The following is a 27,827-nucleotide window of genomic DNA, read 5'->3' on the forward strand; positions in this document are numbered from 1 at the left end:
GAGGCTAAGCTGGGGCTGGGGCTGGGGCTGAGGCTGAGCTGGGGCTGGGGCTGGGGCTGAGCTGGGGCTGGGGCTGGGGCTGGGGCTATGGCTGGGACTGGGGCTGGAGCTGGTTCTAGGGCTGAAGCTGAGGATGGGTATGGGGCTGGGGCTGGTTCTATGGCCGGGGCAGGGCTGGGGCTGGGGTTGGGGGGCTGAGGCTGGCTCTGGGGCTGAGCTGGGACTGGGGCTGGGGCTGGTTCTGGGGCTGGGCTGGGTTGGGGCTGGGGGCTGGGGCCTGGGGCTGGGGCTGGGGCTGGGCTGAGCTGGGCTGGGACTGGGGCTGGAGCTGGGGCCTAGTTGAGGGGAGGAGTCCAGGGCTCAGGCTGGTTCACTCCCGCCACCACCCTCCTTGTGCACACCCTCCGGGCCGGCCCCTGTCCTCGCCCTCGCACAGGCCCCGAGAGCACCAAACGGTCACGCTTGTGTGCCTGCCCGCTGCTCCCACCACAGCGAGCGCCCTGAGTGCAGAGCCGGGCTCACTCGGGCCTGGGAAGGCACGGGACACGCATCCATGAGTACTTGCTGGCACTGGCGTGTGCTGGGTTGGCATGCATGCATGCAAGAGAGCCGTGCTCCGGGCAGCCCGGACGTTTTGCATGTTCCGCATGTCCCTGCTCTTGGCTTCCTGATTGGGGTTGGAGGCCCTTTTGGTCCCGTTCCAACCTCCTAGCAGCCTTTCCCAGAGGTGGCTAAGGCGGGGTCTTCTTTCCCAGGATCTGGGACGCCCCTGCTTCCCCCAACTAGAGCATCTCGGGGCTTCGGACCCGTCCTGTCACTTTGTAAGAGAAATAGAAACACCTGGGGGGCCCTGGCCGGTGTGGCTCAGTGGATAGAGCGTCCGCCTGTGGACTCAAGGGTCCCCTCCCGGGTTCAATCCCGAGCAAGGGCATGTACCTTGGTTGCGGGCACATCCCCAGTGGGGGGGGGTGTGTGTGCAGGAGGCAGCTGGTCGATGTTTCTCTCTCATCGATGTTTCTAGCTCTCTATCCCTCTCCCTTCCTCTCTGTGGAAAATCAATAAAATATATTAAAAATAAAAAGAAAGAAAGAAAGAAACATAGATAGATGATAGATAGATAGATGGATAGATAGATAGATGGATAGATAGATAGATAGATAGATCGATCTGGGGATTGAACCCGCAACCCGGGCATGTGCCCTTGACCGAAATGGAACCCTGGACCCCTCAGTCCGCAGGCCGGCGCTCTATCCACTGAGCCACACCGGCCAGGGCTCCTCGTCACTTTGTAACCCCAGCCCAGGCCGCTGAGCTGGGCGCAGACTGATGAGCGAGGCTGAGGCTCACTCTGTCCATCCATCATCGGTTCAATCATCAATCAGTAAGCCCGCCAGCCTCCCTCCTTCCACACAGCCTCCCCGGTCCCAGGCCCTCCTCATCATCACCCGGCGCCCGGACGATCAGAGGGAAGAGGAAACCTCTGCGGGAAGGTGACCCCTCGTCAGGGCTCGCTGCCTCGATGCGCTGAGCATTGAAAGGCAGGAGGAGCAAGAGGAGGAAAGACAGAGGGACCCCGGCTGGTGTGGCTCAGTGGATAGAGCGGAGGCCTGCAGACTGAAGGGTCCTCCCGGGTTCGATTCCGGTCAAGGGCATGTTTCCTTGGTTGCGGGCACATCCCCAGTAGGGGGTGTGCAGGAGGCAGCTGATCGATGGTTCTCTTTCATCATCGATGTTTCTGTCTATCTCTCCCTCTCTCCCTTCCTCTCTGAAATCAATAAAAAATATCTTTTTTAAAAATAAATAAATAGCCAAGACCGGTTTGGCTCAGTGGATAGAGCGTCGGCCTGCGGACTGAGGGGTCCCGGGTTCGATTCTGATCAAGGGCATGGACCTTGGTTGCGGGCACATCCCCAGTGGGGGGTGTGCAGGGGGCAACTGATCGATGATTCTCTCTCATTGATGTTTCTAACTCTCTATCCCTCTCCCTTCCTCTCTGTAAAAAAATCAATAAAAAATATATTTTTTAAAAATTAAAATAGATAAATAAATAGGTCAAAGGCGACCAGGGTGTTCCCCTAGGACCTCAGAGGGACGTCTTGGGAGCCATTCGGGCACCAGACCGGGGGCCACGTGTAGGCAGGGGTGTCCCGAGCCCCGGCCCCGGCCCCCGGGGGCACCCGGTGGTGACCGATGTCTGAAGCCAGGCCTGTTCTCAAACAGGTTCCCTCCAGGAACCCCGCTTGTCCTGTCATCGCCGGTTCTCCGCTGAGGAGCATGCCGATCTGGGGTGACCACAAGCCTCGGGGTCCACGGGGAAAAGGGGCCGGCCCAGCCTGTGCCCCTCCTGGACCGAGGGCCAGCAAGCCAGGCTTCCCGGGAGCAGCCCGCCCATCCCAGGCCCGGGTCACCCCAGTTCCGCGCGTGCCCAGTGCCCCCCGCGTGGGCACGGCCCGGGCCTCCTGCAGCCAGAACAGCTGCTGTGCACAGGCCCCGGGGACCAGGCCTCCCCCACACCCTCAGCGTCCCCACAGGGCCCCCCCAGGGCCAGGGCAGGGGCGCCGACCCGGACATGGGGCCCATGGCCTGGCCGCCAGCCCCACCCCCCGGGAGGGAGGGAGGGAGCCCCCCTCCCGGGAGAGCAGCTCTTGGACGCGGCTCCCCTGGAACCGAGTTCCTTTTCTGTACTTTTCTTCGGCATTAACTCGCCATTCTCAGCCTGCCCCCCTGCCCCCTCCCTCTCTCCCCGGGAAGGAGAGAAGGAGAAAAGGAGGGAGGGTGTGCATTGTGGCTGTGATTGGCACCTCCTGTGAATGGGGAGGGTGGGGGTTGGGGGGGTGTCCCCTGTGCCGGCTGCTCCCTTTCAAGCCCCCCTCTCCCCTCCCCTCCTCTCCCCTGCGCCTCCCCTCCCCCAGTTCCCCCTCCCCTGCCCCCCAGCGCTCCTCCTTCTCCCAGCTCTTGTCTTTCTCTCCCTTTTGTATCTGTGCTTTCTGTCCCTTCCCTCTCGGCTGCTCTCACCCTCTCCTGGGGGACCCCTCCGGTCCTCTCTCTCTCTCCTCCCCTCCCCCCGCCTCCCTTTTCTTCCTTCTTCTATTCAGTTCCTTTTTTTTTTCTTCTTCTTCTTCTTCTTCTTGCCTCTTTTTTTTTTTTTTTCCTCCCCCACTTCTTTTTTCTTTTCCGTTTTGAATAGCGCTTCTGTGTTCGGGCGGCGGCGGCCGGGGCGAGGAGAGAAGTTGGTTCATTTGAGGAAGGGAGAATGTGAATGTTTGCATTTTTTCTCCGCGGCTCCCCGTGTGTGCAAAATCCGCCACGCAGGGCGCTGGCTGCCTCTGGGCCCCTCGCTGCTGGTGAGAGAGAAGGGAACGTTCAGGCCGGTGTGGCTCAGTGGTGGAGCATCAACTTGTGAAACCAGGAGGTCAGGGTTCGATTCCCGGTCAGGAGCACACGCCCGGGGTGTGGGCTCGACCCTAGGTGTGGGGCGTGCAGGAGGCAGCCGATCCATGCTTCTCTCTCATCATTCATGTTTCTTTTTTTATTCTTTTTAAAAAATATATATTTTGTTGATTTTTTTACAGCGAGGAAGGGAGAGGGATAGAGAGTTAGAAACATCGATGAGAGAGAAACATCAACCAGCTACCTCCTGCACACCCCTCCTGGGGATGTGCCCACAACCAAGGTACATGCCCTTGACCGGAATCGAACCTGGCACCTTTCAGTCTGCAGGCCGACGCTCTATCCACTGAGCCACACCGGCTAGGGCTCATCCTTGATGTTTCTCTCTCTCTCTCTCTCTCCCTCTCCTTCCCTCTCTGAAGTCCATAAAAATATATTTTAAAAATATATATATATTTTTTTTTAAAAAAATATAAAAACAACAAAAAGCACCCCATTTAAAAAAAAAAAAAAAGGGAGGGGAGCTGGTTTATTCTCAGTTGGTGGCTCTCACAGAGAAATCCCGAATGGATGACCAGGGTCACCAGGACAGCGGGTTCGAGGCCTGGGCCGCTGCCCACACAAGTCAGACATGTTTACATTTATTTTTATTTATTTATTTTTTAAAATAGATTTTATTGATTTTTCACAGAGAGGAAGAGAGAGGGATAGAGAGCCAGAAACATCGATGAGAGAGAATCATCGACCAGCTGCCTCCTGCACACCCCCATCTCTCCCCCGCCACTGGGGATGTGCCCCCAACCACGTCCATGCCCTTGAACCGGAATCGAACCCGGGACCCTTCAATTCGCTCTATCCACTGAACCACACCGGTTTCTGCAAGACATGTTTACGTTTAAAACGTGCGGCTCTCCCAAGAAATGCCAGTCGTTGTCCTGTGGCTATCTGGCTCTGTGGACTAAGGAGTTTGCCGACCGCTGGCCTGGGTGGTTGGAGAGGAGAGGGTCCCAGGCCTGGCTGGCTGGGCTGGTGGGAGCCATAATGGTGTCCGAGTTCGAATCGAGTGTGTCCGTAGCAGGTGGGAATGTGTCCTTAGGAGCCGACAGCACAGCACACAGCCCAGAACAGAGGGGTGGAAGCCCCATGGCAGGGGTCTTCAAACTACGGCCCGCGGGCCACATGCGGCCCGCAGAGGAGTCTGATCCGGCCCGCCAGGTTTTTGGGGCAGTGAGCGCAGCCGAGGTGTTACAGTAGGGATTAGTAGTTCATATCGTCCGGCCCTCCAGCTCTCTGAGGGACCGTGATCTGGCCCCCACTTTAAAAAGTTTGAGGACCCCTGCCCCATGGGAACTGGGGGGGAGGGGGAATCCCCTGCCCCTCAGAGCACTGGGCACAGAGGGTGGGGGACCATACCCCCCGCCCCAAGGAAAAGTGGGGGTGTCCCAAGCTCAGAGGGGCCGTCACTGAGCCAGACACCACAGGCGGACCGGAGGGAGGGAGGGAAGGGGGGGGGGGCGGTCTGAAGCCCCATGAAGAGTAATCTAGCCGAAACCAGTGAATAGAGCGTCGGCCTGCGGACTGAAAGGTCCCGGGTTCGATTCCGGTCAAGGGCATGTACCTTGGTTGCGGGCACATCCCCAGTGCGGGGGTGTGCAGGAGGCAGCTGATCGATGATTCTCTCTCATCGATGTCTCTAACTCTCTATCCCTCTCTCTTCCTCTCTGTAAAAAAATCAATAAAAAATATTTATATTTTTTAAAAAGAGTAGTGTAGACGGGGGGGGGGGCACCTGCTGAGCACCCACTGGGTGCCCATTTGGAGGCTGACACGCTCCTCAGAGGGCAGCCTGGGGCTCCGAAGGGCTGGGGAGGGGGGTGCGTGGCTCTCTGGTCGGGGTGCCTGAGACAGGGGAGCTGGGGGTGAGGGCAGCAGGCGGTGTGCTTGGCTATGAGAGGCCGGATGGAGTCTATTTTGAAGAAGTGGCGTTAGAAGAAGTGAAGTTCAAGTTTAAAACGTGTGGCTCTCCAAAGAAATGTCAATCGTTGTGCTGTTGATATCTGCCTCTGTGGACGAAAGGGTTTGCCCACCGCTGGGCTAGGTGATGGGAGAGAGGGCTCAGGCCTGGCTGGCTGGGCTGGTGAGAGCCTGGGGTGGGGGGTGTGAGCGGTGCCATAGGAGGCGCTGGGAGCAGGTGCCGCCTGGCAGAGGCCTCCTGGGCCGGGCAGGGAGGCCACCCGGCTCTCCCGGGCCCCACCTGCTCCCTGGGCACCTGCTTGCTCGGTTGCTGGCAGACCCGGGCCTGGCTGCCTGGCCGGTTTTTCTGGTTTGGGCCAGAAGAACTGCTTACACCCCATTAAGCCACCCGCAGATGAAAGGGGGGGGCCCCTCTCTTAGGGAGAGGCTCCCTCCGGGACGGGGAACTGGGTCGTGTTTTCGGGGTCCCGGGCGGCAGAGGGCCGGGGGTCAGGGGTCGGTTCCGCTTTGAGAACGGGCATCCCGGAGCCTGGCGCCTCCAGGAGCGAGGCACGCTGTGTGGCCCCGGGCAGGCGGGCGCGCTGCTGAATGCTGCCAGGCTCTGCTGGGAGCGCTTGGCATCTTTCCGCGAGGAAGGCTCTTGCCAGCTGGCACCGGCCGCACGGAGGGAGGGAGGGAGGGAGGGAGGGAGGGGAACACGTCTCGCCATGGCAAAGCAGCAGAGGCGGGATTCGAACTGGCGGCCTTCGGGGTCAGCGTCCGGGCCCTCGACCAGCTCTTCTCATCCCGTTTCTGTCTTTTTTAAAATTTATTTATTTATTTATTTATTTATTTATTTATTTATTTATTTTATTTTTTTAAAATATATATATTTTATTGATTTTGTACAGAGAGGAAGCGAGAGAGGGATAGAGAGCTAGAAACATCGATGAGAGAGAGTCATCGATCAGCTGCCTCTTGCACACCCCCCACTGGGGATATGCCCGCAACCAAGGTACATGCCCTTGACCGGAATCGAACCCGGGACCTTTCAGTCCCCAAGCCAATGCTCTATCCATTGAGCCAAACCGGTTTCGGCTAAAATTTATTTTTATATATATATATATTTTATATATATATTTTATTGATTTTTTTTTTTTTTTTTTTTTTTTTACAGAGAGGAAGGGAGAGAGATAGAGAGCTAGAAACATCGATGAGAGAGAAACATCCATCAGCTGCCTCCTGCACACCCCCTACTGGGGATGTGCCCGCAACCAAGGTCCACGCCCTTGACCGGAATCGAACCTGGGCCCTTTCAGTCCACAGGCCGATGTTCTCTCCACTGAGCCACACCGGTAATGGCAAAATTTATTTTATTTAAAAAAAAAATTTTTTTTTAAATTGATTTCAGAGAGGGCGGGAGAGAGAGGGCGTGATATCAATGATGTGAGAGGATCATGGATCGATCGGCTGCCTCCTGCCCGCCCCACACTGGGGATCGAGCCCGCAACCCGGGCGTGTGCCCTGACCGGGAATCGAACCGTGACCTCCTGGTTCACAGGTGGGCGCTCAGCCACGGAGCCACGCTGGCTGGGCTCATCCTGTTTCTTACATTATTACTTTGAATCCTTGCAGACCAATATTTTATCGACCCTGCCCGGGCGCAGGGGAGTTGGCACAGGCTGGCACTGTCTTTGGATCGGCGATCGGGGGCGCCATGGTGCGGGGAAGGCTGTGGGCTGCGGAGGCTGTGCCCGGGGAGCCGCGGGCTCCCTCCCTGCCAGGCTGTCTCTCTGGGTCCCAGAGGGACTGTGGGCACCCAGAGGCGGGCCCTGGGTGCTCCTGGGCCGGGGCCCTGCCCGCCGGCCCTCGCCCCCACCCGGGTGTGCGTGCCGTGGCCCTTCCCCCGCGTGGCCCCGTCCCTCCCCTCCTGTCCGGAGGACCGTTGGTGAGGGGGCTGCGGAGGCATCGTCACGTCGCTCCTGCTTGTGGCGGGTTGCAGTGTGTGTGTGTGTGTGTGTGTGTGTGTGAATGTACGAGTGGATGTGTGGTGTGTGATGTGTGTGTGAGAGTGTATGTGTGATGTGTGAATGGATGTGTGTGTGAGTATATGTGTGATGTGTGTGGTGTGATATTTGTGTATGTGGTGTGATGTGTATGGATGTGTGCATGTGGTGTGATGTGTGTGGTGTGTATTGTGTATGGACGTGTGCGTGTGGTGTGACGTGTGTGGTGTGTATTATGTATGGATGTGTGTGGTGTGGTGTGGTGTGTGTGGTGTGTGTGGTGTGTATTATGTATGGATGTGTGGTGTGGTGTGATGTGTGTGGTGTGTATTATGTATGGATGTGTGTATGTGTTGATGGGTGTGTGTGGTGTGTGTGTGTATGGATGTGTGTATGTGTTGATGTGTGTGTGTGGGGTGTGTGTGTGATACGTGGGTGTGATGTGTGTGGTGTGTATTATGTATGGATGTGTGTATGTGTTGATGGGTGTGTGTGGTGTGTGTGTGTATGGATGTGTGTGTGTTGATGTGTGTGTGTGGTGTGTGTGTGTGGTGTGATGTGTGTGGTGTGTGTGTGTGTGATACGTGGGTGTGATGTGTGTGGTGTGTATTATGTATGGATGTGTGTGTTGATGTGTGTGTGGTGTGTGTGTGTGTATGGATGTGTGTGTGTGTGTTGTGTGTGTGTGTGTGTGGTGTGTGTGTGTGATACGTGGGTGTGATGTGTGTGGTGTGTATTATGTATGGATGTGTGTATGTGTTGATGGGTGTGTGTGGTGTGTGTGTGTGGTGTGATGTGTGTGGTATGTATTATGTATGGATGTGTGTATGTGTTGATGGGTGTGTGTGGTGTGTGTGTGTGGTGTGTATTATGTATGGATGTGTGTGTGTGTTGATGGGTGTGTGTGGTGTGTGTGTGTGGTATGTATTATGTATGGATGTGTGTATGTGTTGATGGGTGTGTGTGGTGTGTGTGTGTGGTGTGTATTATGTATGGATGTGTGTGTGTGTTGATGGGTGTGTGTGGTGTGTGTGTGTATGGATGTGTGTGTGTGTATGGATGTGTGTGTGTATGGATGTGTGTGTGTAGTGTGGTGTGATGTGTGTGATGTGTGTGTGTGCGCACTGTCAGCCCAGACGTCCCACCAGCTGTCCGCCCGTGGAGACCCGGGGAGGCCCAGGGAACGAGAGGCCCCCTGACGCCCCTGGCAGCGGCGGTGTGGTGGCTGCGAGATAAACCGGTCGCCACGGCGGCAGCTCCGGGCGCGGCGGCTGCAGGGCTGGGCTGCCGAGCGGGGCGAGGGCGCTGTGCCAGGCCACGCTCCTCGCCGGCTGCCCCGGACCTCCTCCGCCCGCTGCTTTCCCGGGTCCCTGCCTCCTCCTGTATCTCCAGCCAGAGAGGCCCCATCCCCTCCCCCTGCATGGGGGTGGGGGGTTAGGGTTAGGGCAGGAAAGGAGCCTGCAACCAAAATACGTGCCCTTGACCGGCATCGAACCTGGGACCCTTCAGTCCTCAGGCCGGCGCTCTATCCACTGAGCCACACCGTCTAGGGTGAGAGTGAATTTTGAAGAACGGATGGATCTCACCATCCTGACTGAAGGGAGAGGGGCTGGTGCACTGAGCAGCCCCTGTGTTTCATTCCACCGGGCAAGGGGGCCCTGGAAGGCTGTGGGTGGGTGGGTGAGTGGGTGGCCCCTGGTCTGTGTGAACTGCTGGGGCCTCACGGGGGAAGGAGTCCAGGCCGGCTCACCCACCCAGGTCCTGCCCACTAGCTGGGGGGGCCTCTGCCCTCCCCAGGGGGCCCCCTCCCAGTGAGCCCTGCCCCTGGAGGTGAGATCAATAGCAGGGAGGGGGTCCATTCTGGGATTTCCGAGTCGACCCTTGGAGACGCCCCAAGAGAAAGAAGGCTGGGACTGAACTACAGAAGCAGGGTTGCTAAAATGGGGTCTCTTTTCCCTCCTTCCTTCCTTTTTTTAAATTTTATTTTCTAAGCAAAAGATAAATAAATGTCGCCCCGAGATGACAAGAGAGCGTTGGAGGAGATGAAAAGGAAGCGAGAGACCAGCGGCAAAGGACAGAGGGGGCCTGGGGCCGTGGTGCCCTGTGATGAGGGGAGAGATGAAAGAGGGAAAGGATGGGGACACACAGGACCGAGCAGCAGAGCGGAGGATGGGGTTGCCACGGAAACGGGAGGAGGGGCGGGATGGAGGGAGAGGGAGAGGAAGACGGGATGGAGGAGGCTGAGCAGGAAGGGAAGCCATGAGCGGCGCCCGGGCCGGAATTGGGCCTGATGTGGGGAAACTGAGGTCCGCGCAGGGGGAATAGAGTCACGACCCCACAGAGCTGGTGCCCGCCGGGGCCTGGCAGGGTGGAGGGAGAGAGAGAGATGGGCCTGGGCCCTGGGCGGGGACCCAGCCGGGATCTGCTCCGCCGCCTGCAGGGCCCGCCTCTCTCCGAGCCTCAGTTTCCACGCCTGTAACTTAGAAGAGGCGCTCCCGCCGAAACCGGTGTGGCTCAGTGGATAGAGTGTCGGCCTGCGGACTGAAGGGTCCCAGGTTCGATTCCGGTCAAGGGCATGTACCTTGGTTGCGGGCACATCCCCAGTAAGAGGTGTGCAGGAGGCAGCTGGTCGATGATTCTCTCTCATCGATGTTTCTAACTTTCTGTCCCTCTCCCTTCCTCTCTGTAAAAAATCAATAAGATATATTTTAAAAAGAAGAAGAAAAGAGGCGCTCTGCAGTCCAGAGGGCCTCCTGGGAGCCTAGAAGTTGCGTGTGCCGGTCACAGGGCCGGTCAACGCAAGCCCGCCCATGCCCTGTTGCTCCTGCCTTCCCTGTGCTGCTTGCCGGAGTCCCGTGAACTTGGGAGCCCTCGTCCTGTTGGTTTTCATTTCATTTTATTTATTTATCTTTAATATATTTTATTGATTTTCCACAGAGAGAAAGGGAGAGAGAGAGATAGAGAGCTAGACACATCGATGCGAGAGAAACATCGACCAGCTGCCTCCTGCACACCCCCCACCGGGGATGGGCCCGCAACCAAGGTCCACGCCCTTGACAGGAATCGAACCCGGGACCTTTCAGTCCGCAGGCCTACGCTCTATCCACTGAACCAAACCGGTTTCGGCCTGTTGGTTTTTCCCTGTTGGAGCGAGCTGGTGACCTTTGGGCTCCGCGGAGTCAGCCTGCATGGGACAGGGATAGAGGCTTTTCACTTGTGGCAGGGGTCCTCAAACTTTTTAAAGTGGGGGCCAGATCACGGTCCCTCAGAGAGCTGGAGGGCCGGACTATATGAACTACTAATTCCTACTGTAACACCTCGGCTGCGCTCACTGCCCAAAAAACCTGGCGGGCTGGATCAGACTCCTCTGCGGGCCGCATGTGGCCCGCGGGCCGTAGTTTGAAGACCCCTGGAGCCTTGTGGGATGGGAGGAAAGAGGCAGAGCTCTCCCTGCCCCTGAGAACCAGAGAACCTGGCGTGTCCCTTTGTCTGTGAAAAGAAGTGGCGGGCACCGCGAGCAGCAGGCTCCCCGGGGGGCTGGCCCTGCCCTGGTGGCTCAGCAGATCTGTCCGCGGAGAAAAGGGGAAGCTGAGGCAGAGAGAATCCTCTCAGAAAGGGGTTCCCACACTTCCCCTGGCCGCCCCCTCCCGGCCCCGGTGACCTGCCCCGTCCCTTGCAGAAGTGAGACTGGGCAGCAGCCTGAGGTTTGCACAAGCCTCCGGGGTTTGCTTTTGCTTCCTCTTCCTTTCTGGGGATGTGAGCGGAGTTTACCTTTAAAAAAAAAAAAAAATGCATCCGAAACCAGTGTGGCTCAGTGGATAGAGCGTCGGCCCGCGGACCGAAGGGTCCCGGGTTCGATTCTGGTCAAGGGTGTGTACCTTGCTTGCGGGCACATCCCCAGTGGCGGGTGTGCAGGAGGCGGCTGGTCGATGTTTCTCTCTCATCGGTGTTTCTAACTCTCTATCCCTCTCCCTTCCTCAATAAAATATAGTTTAAAAAATACATATAGCCAAAACGGGTTTGGCTCAGCAGTAGAGCATCGGTCTGCGGACTGAAAGGTCCCGGGTTCGATTCCGGTCAAGGGCATGTACATTGGTTGCGGGCACATCCCTGGTGGGGGGTGTGCAGGAGGCAGCTGGTCGATGTTTCTCTCTCATCCGACGTTTCTAGCTCTCTCTCTCTCTCTCTCTCTCTCTCCCTTCCTCTCTGTAAAAAAATCAATAAAAAATATATTAAAAAAATACATATATATGTATGTATTGATTGATTTCAGAGAGGAAGGGAGGGAGAAAGATAAAAATATCGATGATGAGAGAGAATCATGGATCGGCTGCCTCCTGCACGCCCCCTACTGGGGATCGAGCTGGCAACCCCGGTATGTGGCTTTGAGTGTGGCTCTTCCACAAAATACCATGGCCCGGGCGAGTCTATTTGGAAGAAGTGGCGTTAGAAGAAGTTTACGTTTAAAAAAAGTTGGCTCTCAGAAGAAATTTCAATTGTTGTCCTGTTGGTATTTGGCTCTGTGGGCTCCTGAGTTTGCCGACCTCTGGCCTACGCCCCCTCGGTTGTTTTTTTGAGATGTTGGTGGTGGAAGTGAATCAAAGAAAAGGCAGCCCGTACCTACCCTGGCCGGTGTGGCTCAGTGGATAGAGCACCAGCCTGCGGACCGAAGGGTCCCGTCGGGTTCGATTCCCACCAAGGGCACATGCCCGGGTTGTGGGCTGCATCCCAGTGGGGGGTGTGCAGGAGGCAGCTTATCAATCATTCTCTCTCATCATTAATGTTTCTATCTCTCTCTCTCCCTCTCCCTTCCTCTCTGAAATCAATGAAGAAATATATATATATATATATATATATATATATATATATATATATATATATATATATAGACCCTGATGGGCTTGTCCAGGGTCAACCAGCAGGCCAGTCATTCATTCACTTGAAAAGTGGGGGTGGGTTGCCGAAACCGGTCCCAGGTTCGATTCTGGTCAAGGGCATGTACCCTGGTTGCGGGCACATCCCCAGTGGGAGGTGTGCAGGAGGCAGCTGATTGATGTTTCTCTCTCATCAATGTTTCTAACTCTATCCTCTCCCTTCCTCGCTGTAAAAAATCAATAAAATATATTAAAAGAAAGAAAGAAAGAAAGAAAGAAAGAAAGAAAGAAAGAAAGAAAAGTGGGGGTGGGTGTTTGTAGCAGCCCCTGAGAGTTCTGGGGCATGCCAAGTCAGGGGGGATGGGGGGCAGGGGGGTGGGGGGGCGGGGATTTCTGTTGGGCCTCAACCTGGAGACTCTGGTCCCTTCCCTGAGGCCGGCCTGGCGCTCAGGCCCAGGAAGGGGCGATGCTGAACCCCGAGGAACGAGAAAGGGGGCAGCCCTGGGCTCTGGAGTCCCCGCACTGCCATTTCCTCCCCGCCCTCCTCCCCTGCCCCCTCTGCCTTTGTTCCTTGGCCTCCACAGCCCCTTTCTCTCTCTTTCCCTCCCTCCCTCCCTCCCTCCCTCCCTCCCTCTCTCCCTCCCTTCCGCCTCCCTTCTTCCTGAGGCCGCCCCCTCCCCCTTCCCTGTCTCTTCATTCTCTCCCTCTCTCTCTCTCTCTCTCTTCCCTCTCCCCCCTCCGCTGTGGCCTCCCTTCCCCCACTCCCCGGGCGAGTCTTTAAACTATAATCAGGCAGCTATTCCGTTTCCTCTATTTCCCTGCCTCTGCCATTTCCTCTCTCTGCCCCCCCCACCCCCCTTCCCCCGGGGCCCTGGTGCCCAGGGAGGCAGCTCAACCGATCCGATGGGCACCCGCTCTCAGAGCCAAGGGCAGGCTGGTCTCCTCTCCTCCTCGCACCCTGTGCCCAGCTGGGCCCTGAGCCCCAAGCACCAGCCTTGAGGGGAGGCCTCACCCCAGAAGGGAGGTGCCACAAGGGGGCCCCGGGCAGCAGGGCAGCCCTGTACCAGGACCCAGAACAGGAGGGTCGTGGCCTATGAGAAGGAACCCGATTTTGGGGGGAGGGGAGGGAGGGGGTTGGGGACCAAAAGGATGGTCCAGGAGCGGGGGGGAAAAGAGGGACATGGGGGCTGCAGAGCCCCCAGCTTCCCGCCCGTCATTTCCATGTGCGACAGACAGAACACGCATGCGGGATGCAGGCAAATTAGATTCCCCCGGCCTTCTTTCTCCCGGCCTCTGTCTCAACAAACAGAGCCCTTCCTACATGCATGCACACACACACACACACACACACACACACGCACGCACGCACGCATGCATGCACACACGCACGCACAGCCTGCCGGCTGCACCAGGGAGCAGGGCAGCATGGATGTGCATGCGGGTGGGCCCGCTGGCTTCTCCCCACCTGCAGGGGGCAGGGCGGCACCTGGGGGCCCCGGGGCAGAGGCCGGGGGCCCTGACCTCGCAGGTTGCACAGCGATGGGGCCCAGCCCTTGCAGAGCCCGCTCCGCCCACAGGGACAGGGCCCCCTGGGGAGCATTCACAGACCTCTGGTCCCCGGGCTGCGACATAGGGGCACCCCACCCTCATCCCCACGATTCAACTGGAGGCATCGGTGCATGCAATTCGTGCACGGGTCGGGTCCCTAGGCCTGGCCGGCGATCGGGGCTGTATGGGGCCTGCCTTTGTTCTGCCCCACCCCAACCCCACCCCCCGGTGGTCAGGGCACCTCATAGCGAGCGGTCGAACTCCCGGTCAGCGGAATTCCCGACGGGCCCATTTGCATATTAGCCTTTTATTATGCAGGATGGCTCACCTGGGTGGACCCTCGGGAATGCAGAGCTAGTTCTTCTGCACCTGGGTCTCCCTCTCCCCCCTTCACGGACTTGGGCACGAATCCCTCAAGAGCGGGGCCTTGGGCAGATCCCCTTAGACCCAGGTTCAAGCTCCTCAGCCCCCAAATCACCGCCACCTGCCCGTTACTATAGCAACCAGGGGATACCTGGTTGTCAGGGCTGGAGGGGAGGGTTTGGGGGGTGGCTCAGCTTGTGCCTGGGGTCCTTGTTAGGAGGGACCCCTCTCATTCTTAGAAGGTCCCTAACAGGGACAGCAAAGTACACTGCTACCCTCCCTGGAGGGTCAGTCCCAGACGTGGGTCCCAGGTGCACAGGCAGGTGCTGGCTGGCTTTCTCACGGGCGTGTCGGCTGAAAGAGTAACGTCAACGGTTTCTCTGCTCCCGTTGCCTTGAGGTGGCTGCCGGGAGAGGGCCCGGGAGGGAAGTTCAGGGAAAGGGGCTGATTTTTACCCTGATTTCCTCATTTTGCCCAGAAGTCAGGCGTCTCGTAGAGACAGAATAGGAACTTTTTAGTCCATGGAGACGGAAGAGGGACCTTGGTCCATAGAGACAGAATAGGGACCTCCAGCCGAAACCGGTGTGGCTCAGTGGATGGAGCGTCGGCCTGCGGACTGAAGGGTCCCCGGTTCGATTCCGGTCAAGGGCATGTACCTCGGTTGCGGGCACATCCCCAGTGGAGGCGTGTGCAGGAGGCAGCTGATGGATGTTTCTCTCTCATCGATGTTTCTAGCTCTCTATCCCTCTCTCTTCCTCTCTGTAAAAAAATCAATAAAATATATATTAAAAAAAAAAAAGAATAGGGACCTCCATCCATTGAGAGGGAATGGACACCTCCATCCTTAGAGACAGAACAGAGACCCCGGTCCATGGAGATGAGGAAACGGAGGCTGGAGATGCAGTGGCATGCCCGGGCTACAAAAGGGCAGAGTCCGGATTCGAACTCAGATCTCAGGGCCGAGTCCCCAGCAGGGGATCTGCTGTGGAGGGTCAGTTCCTCCCTTCCCGTCCCCCTTCCCCCTCTTCCCCTCCTTCCGGCCTTGCCGTTGGGGAAGTCTAGAAAAAATGCTGAGCTCTGGTCTGCCAGACCCACAGCAGACACGAAGGCTTGGGTAGCTGAGTGCCGTCCAGGTGCAGCTGGGGCCGGGTCAGAGGGGCTGTGGTGGCACAGGGTCTCCCCTGTGGACTCGGGAAGGACACCCCGTTCCCTCTCTCCCTCCCCAGCCTCACCGCCTGCAGCTCCAGGAGCAGGGACTTAGCAAATAGTATTTGTTGCACGAATAGACCAGTGGGTTCTCTGTTCTGGGGGTTGTCTGAAGAGTCCCCCAAACCTTTGCTGGACTCGTGGCTCCAGAGTGGAGAAGTGGTCTTCTCAGCTCTGTGCTCTTCATCAGAAAAGGCTCCTTCCAGCCCTGGCCGGTGTGGCTCAGTGGATAGAGCGTCGGCCTGCGGACCAAAGGGTCCCGGGTTTGATTCCGGTCAAGGGCATGGGCCTCCGTTGCAGGCTCCTCCCTGGCCTGGGCCGTAGTTGGGATTTGTGTAGGAGGCATCCAATCGATGTCTTTCTCTCACATCGATCTTTCTCTCTGTCTCCTCTCTCTCCCCCACTCTCCCTAAAAATCAGTGGAAAAATATCCTCAGGTGAGGACTGATAAAAAAAGAAAAAAAGTAAAGGCTCCATCCAAAGGCAGACAGTAAGAGTGATAGTTGTTAGTTTTTCTTAAATGTTTTTATTGGTTTCGGAGAGGGAGAGTGAGAGAGAGAAACATCAATGATGAGAGAGAATCATTGATCGGCTGCCTCCTGCACGCCCCCTATGGGGGATGGAGCCCGCAACCAGGGCATGTGCCCTGACCAGGAATCGAACCTCCTGGTTCATAGGTCGACGCTCAACCACTGAGCCATACAGGCCAGGCAAGAGGGATTCTTTATATCCGCTTAGGGCTTTGCCAAGAGCTGAGGACAGCCCTTCCTGGGTAGGATTTTCTTCTCTCTCTCTCTCTCTTTTTAAAAATATATTTTATTGAAATTTTACAGAGAGGAAGAGAGAGGGTTAGAGAGTTAGAAACATCGATGAGAGAGAATCATCGATCAGCTGCCTCTTGCACACCCCCTACTGGGGATGTGCCCACAACCAAGGTACATGCCCTTGACCGGAATCGAACTCGGGACCCTTCAGCCTGCAGACCGACGCTCTACCCACTGAGCCAAACCGGTTTCAGCCTGGGTAGGATTTTCATCCCCATTTTTAGATGGGGAGACAGGCACGGATGTGACTTTGAAACGACATTGCTCAGGCACTTGTAAGTGGCAGCTTAGACTTGAGGCCGTGCTCCCCGACTTTCCAACGGGGGCTGGGGGTTGCACCCTGCGCCCCGAGCCCGAGCTTTGCCCCCTCGGGCCCCCCCTTCCACAGGAGAGCCCCACTTCACCCCTAATAGGCTCGTCTGTAAGTGTCCATTTCAAGGAGGCTTGTTCCCGTCTGGGGCGTTTTATTTTTAGCCGCTGAATTCAGGAAGGGGAGGCTCGGCTGGCCTATTGGGGGAGGGAGACACCCGGCCGGAGCCGGTTTCCTGAGGAAGGGCCTCTGATGGGCCCGGTGCCAACCCCCTGACCGCGGCCCTGGGCGGGGAGCGGGCGAGGCGGGCACCAGCCGCCCCGGGATTGTCTCTCTCCGTCCCATGGCCTGCCTCCCCTGTGCCAGGCTGTGGGGGGTTAATTCATGAGGATCCAGCTCAGGGCTCCAAAGAGGCCCTCCCCCATCTGGGCACTGCGTGCCCGCCACTGGAGAGGCTGGCAGAGGGCACTGGCCTGGCGGGCAGGGCGGGGAAACCCAGGAGCAGGTGGGATTGGATAGAAGCCTGGGAGGCTGGCAGGAGGGGCCAGGGGCTCAGCAGGTTGGGGAGAAAGGCACCAAGAGGGGGGAGGCCCCCCGACCACATGCAAAGGATGGGGCCCGCCGAAACTGGTGTGGCTCAGTGGATAGAGCGTCGGTCTGCGGACTGAGGGGTCCCAGGTTCGATTCCGGTCAAGGGCATGTGCGTTGGTTGCAGGCACATCCCTGGTGGGGGGTGTGCAGTAGGCAGCTGGTCAATGTTTCTCTCTCATCGATGTTTCTAGCTCTCTATCTCTCTCCCTTTCTCTCTGTAAAAAATTAAAAAAAATATATTAAAAAACAGAAGAGCCGAAACCGGTTTGGCTCAGTGGATAGAGTGTCGGCCTGCGGTCTGAAGGGTCCCGGGTTCAATTCCAGTCAAGGGCATGTACCTTGGTTGCGGGCACATCCCCAGTAGGGGTTGTGCAAGAGGCAGCTGATGGATGATTCTCTCTCATCGATGTTTTTAACTCTCTAACCCTCTCTCTTCCTCTCTGTAAAAAATCAATAAAATATATTTAATAAATATTGAAAAATAGAAGAATCTCTAGTTTCTGCGAGTTTTGAGTGTGCTTCCTGCAGGGCCTGCAAAGCATCGTTTTTTGGAAAATCGCTGGGGACACCCAACCTGCCTATTTCACAGATGGGAAGACAGGCCAGCCAGGGGGCGGGGCTTACCCAGATGGGCGGATACTGTCCTGTTTCCAAGGCAGGAGTGAAAAAGAGGTCTGAGTAGGGGAGGGTGGGGACAAGGGGGAGAGATCAACCAAAGGACTTGTGTGCATGCCTATGGGTCTTGCCAGCGGCCATGGGCAACAGGGGGTTGCGGGCATGCGTGATGAGGGGTTTGGGATGGGAATGGGGGGATGAGGACAATTATGTGATACCATAATCAATAAAATTATTTTTAAAAATATATATTTTATTGATTTTCCACAGAGAGGAAGGAAGAGGGATAGAGAGCTAGAAACATCGACCAGCTGCCTCCTGCACACCCCCTCCAGGGGATGTGCCCGCAACCAATGTACATGCCCTTGACGGGAATCGAACCCAGGACCTTTCAGTCTGGAGACCGACGCTCTATCCACTGAGCCAAAAACGGTTTCGGCCGTAATCAATAAAATTTAAAAAATTAAAATGAAAAAAGAGGTCAGAGGCCGACGCACCCGGAGTTACCCCGCCCCTTGCCGTCTGTCTGTCTGTCTGTCTGTCTTCTGAGCCTGCAGCACTAACGCCCCCTTCTCCCCTCGCCCCCACAGCGATGCCCTCCTAGCCCCGCCCAGGCATGGAGGGCTTCATGGACTCGGGGACCCAGACGGACGCGGTGGTGGTGCTGTCGCTGGCGCAGGCCGCCGTGCTGGGCCTGGTCTCCGAGAACGAGCTCTTCGGCGCCACCATCAGCGCCGACGCCTTCTACCCGGACCTGGGCCCCCCGGAGCTGTCATCGGCGGCGGCGCCCGCGGCCTCTTCCCTGGGGGAGCCGGGCCCCCCGGACCCCGACGTCTACCAGCTCGCCTGCCACGGACGCGGCCTGGAGGAGCCGGCGGCGGAGGAGGAGGTGCTGGAGGTGGAGGCGGCCTTCGAGAAGCACACGCGGCGGAAGACGCGGCCACCGGTGCGCCTGGTGCCCAAGGTCAAGTTTGAGAAGGTGGAGGAAGAAGAGGAGGAGGAGGAGGAAGTCTACGAGGTGTCTGTGTCCGGCGGCTGCAATGACAAGGACGCAGGCCCCGCTGAGGTCCCCACTGACGTGGCCGGCGGCTGCGAGGCCCTGGTGCAGAGCAGCGCCGTCAAGATGATCGACCTGAGCGCCTTCAGCCGCAAGCCCCGGCCGCTGCGGCCCCTGCCCCGCGCCCCAGCCCCGCGGCCAGAGCTGGACCTGGCCCCCTACGCTCCCCACTTCCCCGATCCCCCCCGGGATGTCGGGTATCCGGAGCCCGACGTCTTGCCCTTGACCTTGACCTCCGAGTGTGGCTTTGAGCCGCCGCCGCCGCCTCCGCCGCACCTGGCCTCGCTGGGCGACCCCGAGGCGCCCCCCGCCTCCGCCGCCACCGTGGGGTCCCCGGAGCCCCTGAAGCCCGAGGAGGGGGGCTTCGTGTGGCAGGAGGCCGGCGAGCTGGAGGCGGCCGCCGGCTCGACCGCCGATCGGCACAAGAAGGCCCAGCTCGACCGGCTGGACATCAACGTGCAGATCGACGACTCGTACCTGGTGGAGGCGGGCGACCGGCAGAAGCGCTGGCAGTGCCGCATGTGCGACAAGTCCTACACGTCCAAGTACAACCTGGTCACGCACATCCTGGGCCACAACGGCATCAAGCCGCACGCGTGCCCGCACTGCGGCAAGCTCTTCAAGCAGCCCAGCCACCTGCAGACGCACCTGCTCACGCACCAGGGCACGCGGCCCCACAAGTGCCAGGTGTGCCACAAGGCCTTCACGCAGACCAGCCACCTCAAGCGCCACATGCTGCTGCACTCTGAGGTGAAGCCCTACAGCTGCCGCTTCTGCGGCCGCGGCTTCGCCTACCCCAGCGAGCTCCGGGCCCACGAGGGCAAGCACGAGAGCGGCCGCTGCCACGTGTGCGTGGAGTGCGGCCTGGACTTCTCCACGCTGGCGCAGCTCAAGCGCCACCTGGCCTCCCACCAGGGCCCCACCCTCTACCAGTGCCTCGAGTGCGACAGGGCCTTTCACTACCGCAGCCAGCTGCACAACCACATGCTCAAGCACCAGAACGTGCGGCCCTTCGTGTGCACCGAGTGCGGCATGGAGTTCAGCCAGGTGCACCACCTCAAGCAGCACTCGCTCACGCACAAGGTACGTGCGCTGTCCTCTCGCCGGCCCGGTCTCCCTCCGCCTCCCGGGTCTCCCTCCGCCTCCCCCTGGCTCCGCCCTCGCCGGTCCTACAACCCCGGGCTTCCCGAAGGTCCTCCTAGAGGCGGTTCATAGAGGAACGGTTCTTATTTATTTATTTTTTTATAACATATTTTATTGATTTTCTACAGAGAGGAAGAGAGAGGGATAGAGAGTTAGAAACATCAATGAGAGAGAATCATCGATCAGCTGCCTCTTGCACACCCCCTACTGGGGATGTGCCCGCAACCAAGGTACATGCCCTTCACCGGAATCCAACCCGGGACCTTTCAGACCGCAGGCCGATGCTCTATCCACTGAGCCAAACCGGTTTTGGCACAGATGAAGTTCTTACATATTTATTTTTATTGATTTCGGAGAGGTTTCGGGCTGGATCCCCAGTGTGGGGCGTGCGGGAAGGCAGCCGATCCATGATTTTCTCTCTCACCACTGATGTTTCTCTCTAGCTCCCCCTCCCTCCCTCTCTGAAATCAATAAAAACATATTCTGAAATCAATAAAAATATGTTTAAAGAAATTCTCGGGGGAGGACTAATAAATAATAATAATACGGCTCAGCCGGTCTCTGCCCAGTTAACCCTGTAGGGCTTCCTGGAGGCAGCGGCCCTGCCCGTGTCTGTTTGGAACCCCCCCCCCCCCAGGGAGTCATTTCCCAGAAGCTGTACAGACAGGCGCTCCGACCCTCTCTAGTCCACACAGAGGCTGTGCCCATCGTGTGGCCCTAACCACTGCCCCACCCCCACCCCCCAGGGCGTGAAGGAGTTCAAGTGCGAGGTGTGCGGCCGGGAGTTCACGCTGCAGGCGAACATGAAGCGGCACATGCTGATCCACACGAGCGTCCGGCCCTACCAGTGCCACATCTGCTTCAAGACCTTCGTGCAGAAGCAGACCCTCAAGACCCACATGATTGTGCACTCGCCCGTGAAGCCGTTCAAGTGCAAGGTACCCGGCCAGCGGGCCCCGGGGCGGGGCCTGATCCCTGGGCGGCCCCGAATCAGCAGGACTGGCGGGCACATCTGTATGCAATGCATACAGTTGGCGCTGGTTGGGTGCAACTGCCCGGGCTTCGGGGAGATGGAATGGGGGGGTGCGGTTCAGATCTTACAAGCTGCTGAAGTTGGGGGGGGGGGGGTGTGTGAAAGTCAAGGTGCAGCTACAGGGAGAGAGATTTGGTGCAGTAGGAGATCCGAACTTTCGATGTTAAGAGAAATTGTCTTTTTTTTAAAATACATTTTAATTTTTTTTTAAATATATTGATTTTTCACAGAGAGGAAGGGAGAGGGATAGAGAACTAGAAACATCAATGAGAGAGAAACGTCGACCAGCTGCCTCCTGCACACCCCCTATGGGGTACATGTGCCCGAAACCAAGGTACATGCCCTTGACGGGAATCGAACCTGGGACCTTTCAGTCCGCAGCTCGAACGCTCTATCCACTGAGCCACACCATTGTCCCAGCTCAGGAACAGTGAGGTGCGAGGTGGCTTAGGTCTCTGTCTCTCAGGCCTCTGAGGTCACATAGGAAAGAATGAAAAACCAGGACTGGCCGCAGTGGGTGGGACTGCAGCCTGGCCACAGAGGTGGGCGGGGCGTGGCTTCTGGAGGATGGGGGCGTGGCTTATAGAGTGGGGCGTGGCTTTCTGGATAGATGGGTGTGGCTCCTGTAGGGAATGGGCATGGCCTCTGGAGGTGGGGCGTGGCCTCTGGGCGAAGGGGCGTGGCTCCTGGAGGGAGGGCGTGGCTTCTGGAGAGATGGGGCGGGGCTCCTGGGGTGGGGCGGGGCTTCTGGAGGGCGGATCCCCCGTGGGCTGACCGTGCCCCCTGCTGTGTTCCAGGTGTGCGGGAAGTCCTTCAACCGCATGTACAACCTGCTCGGCCACATGCACCTGCACGCGGGCAGCAAGCCCTTCAAGTGCCCCTACTGCTCCAGCAAGTTCAACCTCAAGGGCAACCTGAGCCGGCACATGAAGGTCAAGCACGGCGTCATGGACATCGGCCTGGACAGCCAAGGTGGGTGGGCCACGCGCAGCGGACGGGCCAGGAGCGGTCCCCTCCCGGCACACGCTGGAGCCCCCTGTCCCGTGAGGGGAGGCGGCGGGGGGAGGCTGGCCAGGCCTGAGACCTCGCTGGGGTGGGCCCAGGTCTGGAGAGGGGGCCCGCCGGAGGGCCCGCGTGGCGACGACGGGATGTTCATGTATGCTTCCAAGGAGCTGAGCGGGCTCACGTAAAAAAAAACAAAAAAACCGATATAATAAAGAGAACGCCGTTGACTGAGTGCTACCTGTGTGCCAGGCCTTTATTAACGCACGTGACCCCGAAGGCGAGGTGTTACAGATGTGGGAACTCGAGGACGGAGGCGTTAGGTAACTCGTGTCAGATCACCACACGCAGGAACGATACTTTATTTATTTATTTATTTTATTTTATTTATTTTAAAAAATATATATTTTATTAATTTTTCACAGAGAGGAAGGGAGTGAGATAGAGAGCTAGAAACGTCGATGAGAGAGAAACATCCACCAGCTGCCTCTTGCACACCCCCCACCAGGGATGTGCCCGCAACCAATGTACATGCCCTTGACCGGAATCGAACCTGGGACCTTTCAGTCCGCAGACCAACGCTCTACCACTGAGCCAAACCAGTTTCGGCTATTTATTTATTTTTAAAAAATACATATTTTATTAATTTTTCACAGAGTGGAAGAGAGAAGGCTAGAGAGCCAGAAACATAAATGAGAGAGAATCATCCATCAGCTGCCTCTTGCACCACCCCTACTGGGGATGTGCCCGCAACCAAGGTACATGCCCTTGACCGGAATCGAACCCGGGACCTTTCAGTCCCGCAGGCCGACGCTCTATCCACTGAGCCACACCGGTTTCGGCAGGAACGATACTTTAATCTCATGACTGAGAGATGACGGAAAGTAAAGGGGCGGGGAAGGGATTCTCAAATGGGAAAGTGGCAGCTGGAGAGAGAGAAGGGACAGCCAGGTGCACCATGGGAAGCCTGGCGGGCATGCAGAAGGGAGCTGTGAGCTTCCCAGCAGCCAAGGCGAAAAGGGTGATGGTCCCCCCGGGAAGTGTGCTTTCTCGTTCCCTCCCAGCGGGAGAGGGAGAGCCTGCTCGCCTTTGCTCTGTGAAGCCAACAAGAACGTTCTAAGAATTCACAGGCCAGCGGGGGCAGGGGGGGGGGGGGGCCCAGGCTTCGTCCTGAGCCACTTCTTGGGGAACGGGTGGGTGGAGTTTGCCCTTAGACCTGAGGTTCTCAGCAGAGCGGGGAGATAGCCCCCGAGGAATGTCTGGCCCGGGTTTGGTTGTCACAACTGGGGTGATGCTTCTGGCATGGGGCTGACAGAGGCGGGAGCTGCCGCTGAACACCCTACAGTGCACAGGACGGGCCCCCCAACAATCAGTGACGGCCCCAAATGTTGGTGGGGCTGGGGTTAGACTTATCAGGGTACCCCGATCTGGGATCCACGTCTCCCCAAAACACTTCCATGTCCGAGGTGGGCAGGGGCAGAAAGCACACTGAGGCTTAGCCCCAGCCCTGGGGGCCACCCTCCCAGGGTCCCCAGATCATACCCCGGGCTTCCCCCTTTCTCTCTGCGCCCCCCTCCCCACCTCCATGACTCCCTTTTTTTTTTTTTTTTTTAAATATATATTTTATTGATTTTTCACAGAGAGGAAGGGAGAGGGATAGAGAACTAGAAACATCAATGAGTGAGAAACATCAATCAGTTGCCTTCTGCGCACCCCCTACCGGGGATGTGCCCGCAACCAAGGTACATGCCCCTGACCGGATTGGAACCTGGGACCTTTCGGTCCGCAGGCCGATGCTCTATCCACTGAGCCACACCGGCTTCGGCGTGTCTGGTTCTTGTTCCGACAGTAAGAGCATTAGAAGGAGATTTCAGCTGGAGGCCTCTTAGTGTGCCTGCCTCCTCCTCCGGGTTAACCTCTCCTGGGTGTGTGCTTGGCCCGGGGAGACCACTGGGCAGAGCTGGCTTCAGGCACAAACGCTGGCCCCCTGGCCTGGGCAGCTCAGCTGGTGAGAGCACCCTCCCCGACCCCAAGGTGGCGGGTTCAAACCCCATAGTCAGGGCACATGTAAGAAGTAACCCGTGAATAAGTGGAAGCAGCACATCGATGTTTCTCTCCCTCTCAAATCAATAAAATTTTTTTAAAAAAATAAAATAAAATAAAAAGAAGCATCCATGCTACAGGAAGTCAAGAGGAAATGGGGTCCCTCCTCCTTCCCTCCCCCAGCCAGGGGGTGAAATCAGCAGCCTTGCTGGGTCCCCTTAAAAGCTGACGCACCCCTCTGACCTGCCCTCTGGCCTCCTCACTGGGGTCGCTGTGAGCACTCGCGCTCCGATGTGTGTGCAGTGAAGTGAGCGGTGATGCTGAGACGGGACACAGGGCAGCCAAGGGGACGGATGGGAAACATGGCAGAAAGGAAATAAGCTTAGTGGCTTAGGAGAGACGGGAGAGGCAGGACCAAGAGGCCAAGGCCAGGCCTGGCCCCTGCTCTCCTCCCGCCTCCCCCCCCACAGGCTCCGATCTGATGATCCAGCAGAGTAGCCACCAGCCCCTGGGGCCTCCCCGAGGGGCAAGGCTGGGGCAGCCGTGGATCCTGTGGGAACCCCGCCTGGGAAGTTCTTCCTTTGGAAACGCCCGTGGTCGGCAAACTGTGGCTCGCGAGCCACCTGCGGCTCTTTGGCCCCCCCCGGAGTGTGGCTCTTCCACAGAATGCCAGGGCCTGGGCCAGTCTGTTTTGAAGAAGTGGTGTTAAAAAAAAAGTTTAACAGTCTTTTTCTTTTTTTTCCTTTTTTTAGTTAAAATTTTATTTATTTTTTATTATTTTTTAAGTTTTATTTTATTGATTTTTGTTACAGAGAGGAAGGGTGAGGGATAGAGAGTTAGAAACATCGATGAGAGAGAATCACCGATCAGCTGCCTCTTGCACACCCCCTACTGGGGATGTGCCTGCAGCCAAGGCACGCGCCCTTGACCGGAATCGAACCCGGGACCTTTCAGTCCCGCAGGCCGACGCTCTATCCACTGAGCCACACCGGCTTCGGCTGGGCTAGTCTATGTTGAAGAAGTGGCGTTAGAAGAAGCTTAAAAATCTAAAACACGTGGCTCTCCAAAGACATGTCAGGCGTTGGTTGTCCTGTGGAGGTTTGGCTCTGTGGCCGAATGAGTTTGCCGACCGCATGCGCTTCCTCTGTGGGCCGCAGGTCCCAGAGGCGGCCTCGGGGGCTGACTGTGCCCCTGTCTTGCAGACCCCATGATGGAGCTGGCGGGCGCCGACCCCTCGGAGCTGGACGGCCCGCAGGAGATGGAGGACTTTGAGGAGAGCGCGTACGCGTACGCGGGCGTGGACGGCGGCGCCGAGGCCAGCGTGCTCGCCGAGCAGGCCATGAAGGAGATGGCCTACTACAACGTGCTCTAGCGGCCCCCGGAACCGGGTGAGGGGGGCCCGGGCGTGGGGGCGAGACCCCCAGGAGTCACCGCTAGGGACTCGCAGACCAAATGGACTGAACCACTGGCCTCGGCTGGGAACCGGGCCCGGGCCCCAGGCCCCAGGCCCTGCGGGAAAGGGAGGGCGACAGGGACCCTGGTCTGCGGCTCCTGGGCCTGCCTGCTGCCCTGGGAGGGTCGGGGACAGGGACAGGCCACCAGGGCACGGGTTCTCAGGTGTCCCCAGGCCCGCGGTGTCCCGCAGGGCCAAGCCGATGGCTCCTCAGGGGGTCCCGACACTGGAAAAAAGGATCGTGGAGACTTAGTCCCCTCCCTGCCTGCCTCTTAGGGATGTTGGGGCTCCCGGCTGGCCAGCACTGCCCACCCCTTACCCATGAGCCCCCGGGGCTGGGACCAGCCCCTTACCCATGAGCCCCCGGGGCTGGGACCAGCCCAGGCCCAGAGTGGTCTTCCCCACCCTGACCCCCGGACAGCCAGGCAGGGCCCCGCCTTCTACCTCCCGGTGCCTCCCGGGCTCCCCCTGGAGCCAGGGGCACGCGCGGCCCCATCCTAGCCGGCGGGACAGCAGGGTGCAGCCCCCCCTCCCCCCCCCCCGCAGCGAACGCCTTCTCCAGCCCGCCCCCCGCAGGCCCCCTCTTACCGCCCGCAGGTGGGTGGGGCCCCCCAGTTCTGTCTTAGCCGGGGTTCCACACGGTGTCCCCGGATCGGGGTCCCCGATGTGAGCTGAGCCGGGCACCGTGGAGGGTCCCGGAGACCCCCCCCCCCAGGAGCTGCCTGGGCTGGGGCGGGAGCGTTCGTCTCATTTAAGGGGTCACCGTGTCCCTGCTGAGGTCGGGACAGCCCCGTCTGCAGGGCCCCCCCGAAACAGCCACATTTAAAAAGGAAAATGAAGACCATATAGAGAGAAAGGAGATTTTTTTTTTTTTTTTTTTTTTTTTTTTTTTTGAGCAAATGGGGGACTTTGGAAAGTAATTGATTTTACGCTTATGACCTTTCTGACGGAGGCCGTTTTCCTTTTCCCAACCGGAGCTTTCTTGCGTGCTGTGAGGGCGCTGCGCCCCCATCCGTAGAGCCGCCTGGCCTGGCGGGACTCCGGGGGGCTGCGCTCCGGCCCTGGGGGCCCAGCTGCTGGCAGGGAGGCTGGGGGGGGGGGGGAGGCAGGAGGAGGCACGGGGGCAGGCCCTCCACCCCCACCCAGCCCCTCGCCAGTGACTCGCTCTGTATCCCCAGCCCTGTCCCCCACCGGCTCCCGCCCCTGGAACCGGAGGCGGCAGGCCCCGGGCAGGGCAATGGCACATTCAGGAACCGGGGCACCCAGACCCCTGCCCTCTGTAGGGAGGGGCGGGCAGGGCTGTCCCCAAGGCCCAGAGGAGGTGAAGCCACCAACGTCAGCCCAGGAACCAGGTGGGGGGCCAGCTGGGGCTGGGGGACCGCTTTGCAATGCAGCCCCTGTGCCCAGGTGAAGGGGGGGGGCCTTGGGGTCAGGCCGCCCGAGGCCCCTCCCCAAGCCTGGCTCTCCAGACCCCCCGCCCCCCGGCGCCCGCCACGATGACCCTCAGGTGGCAGTGACCCCATCACTGTAGAGACGTTTTCTCCTGCTGAGACGCATCGTCCCTGAAAACTACCTCTTCCCACGACGTCTTTCTCCCCTGGTACCAAAAAGAACCCTGTACCTCTCCTCCTCCTCCTCCTCCTCCTCCTCCTCCTCCTCCCACTCATCCTCCTCCCTCCCTCTTCCTCCTCCTCTCCTTCCTCCTTTCTCCCTCCTTATCTCTCCCTCCTCCTCCCCTTCTTCCTCCTCCTCCTCCTCCCTCTTCCTCATCTTTCCTTCTTCCTCCCTCCCTCCTTCCTTCTTCCTCCCTCCCTCTTCCTTTTCTCCCTGCTCCTCCCCCTCCCTCCTCCCCCCGACCTTTTCCTCCTCCTCCACTTCCTCCTCCCTCCCTCCCTTCTCCCTCCTCCTCCCTCCCTTCTTCCTTCTTCCTCCCTCCCTCTTCCTTTTCTCCCTGCTCCTCCCCCTCCCTCCTCCCCCCTACCTTTTCCTCCTCCTCCACTTCCTCCTCCCTCCCTTCTTCCTTCTTCCTCCCTCCCTTTTCCCTCCTCCTCCCTCCCTTCTTCCTTCTTCCTCCCTCCCTCTTCCTTTTCTCCCTCTTCCTCCCTCTCCCTCCTCCCCCTTACCTTTTCCTCCTCCTCCACTTCCTCCTCCCTCCCTCCTTCCCTCCTCCCTCGCCAGCGCAGTGGCCTTGGAAACCCAAGGGAGAAGGGCCAGGCTCTCCTTCCCGCCCTCTGCGAGCGCGATACTTGAACGCCCGGCCCCATGCCTCGGCCCCGGGCGAAGCTAACCGAAGGGGGGACAGCACAACGCGCCGTCTGAGCTGGGGGGGGCGGGGGGTGGTCTGCCAAGGCTCCTGTCCTCACCCCTCTCGCCCCCCACCTTTGCCAAGGAGGTGTGAGCGAGGCCCCTCGGGGAC

At 58.5% G+C, this 27,827-nt stretch overlaps 1 protein-coding gene across 3 annotated transcripts in view; it reads left to right on the forward strand.

The window, feature by feature from the left end:
• Positions 1-27,356, forward strand: part of ZNF710 (zinc finger protein 710) — a 54,033-nt gene extending 26,677 nt beyond the window's left edge. For all 3 annotated transcript variants that reach the window (XM_084869124.1, XM_084869123.1, XM_084869125.1), the window contains exons 3-6: positions 18,271-19,820; positions 20,627-20,818; positions 21,711-21,885; positions 25,161-27,356. In XM_084869124.1, the coding sequence (XP_084725250.1) occupies positions 18,297-19,820; positions 20,627-20,818; positions 21,711-21,885; positions 25,161-25,330 (2,061 nt within the window). In that variant the 5' untranslated portion in view covers positions 18,271-18,296 and the 3' untranslated portion in view covers positions 25,331-27,356. The remainder of the gene's footprint in view (positions 1-18,270; positions 19,821-20,626; positions 20,819-21,710; positions 21,886-25,160) is intronic.
• Positions 27,357-27,827: the final 471 nt, after the last annotated feature.

Source organism: Pipistrellus hanaki, assembly GCF_964339955.1.
Source record: "Pipistrellus hanaki genome assembly, chromosome: 21".
NCBI classification, from domain to species: domain Eukaryota; kingdom Metazoa; phylum Chordata; class Mammalia; order Chiroptera; family Vespertilionidae; genus Pipistrellus; species Pipistrellus hanaki.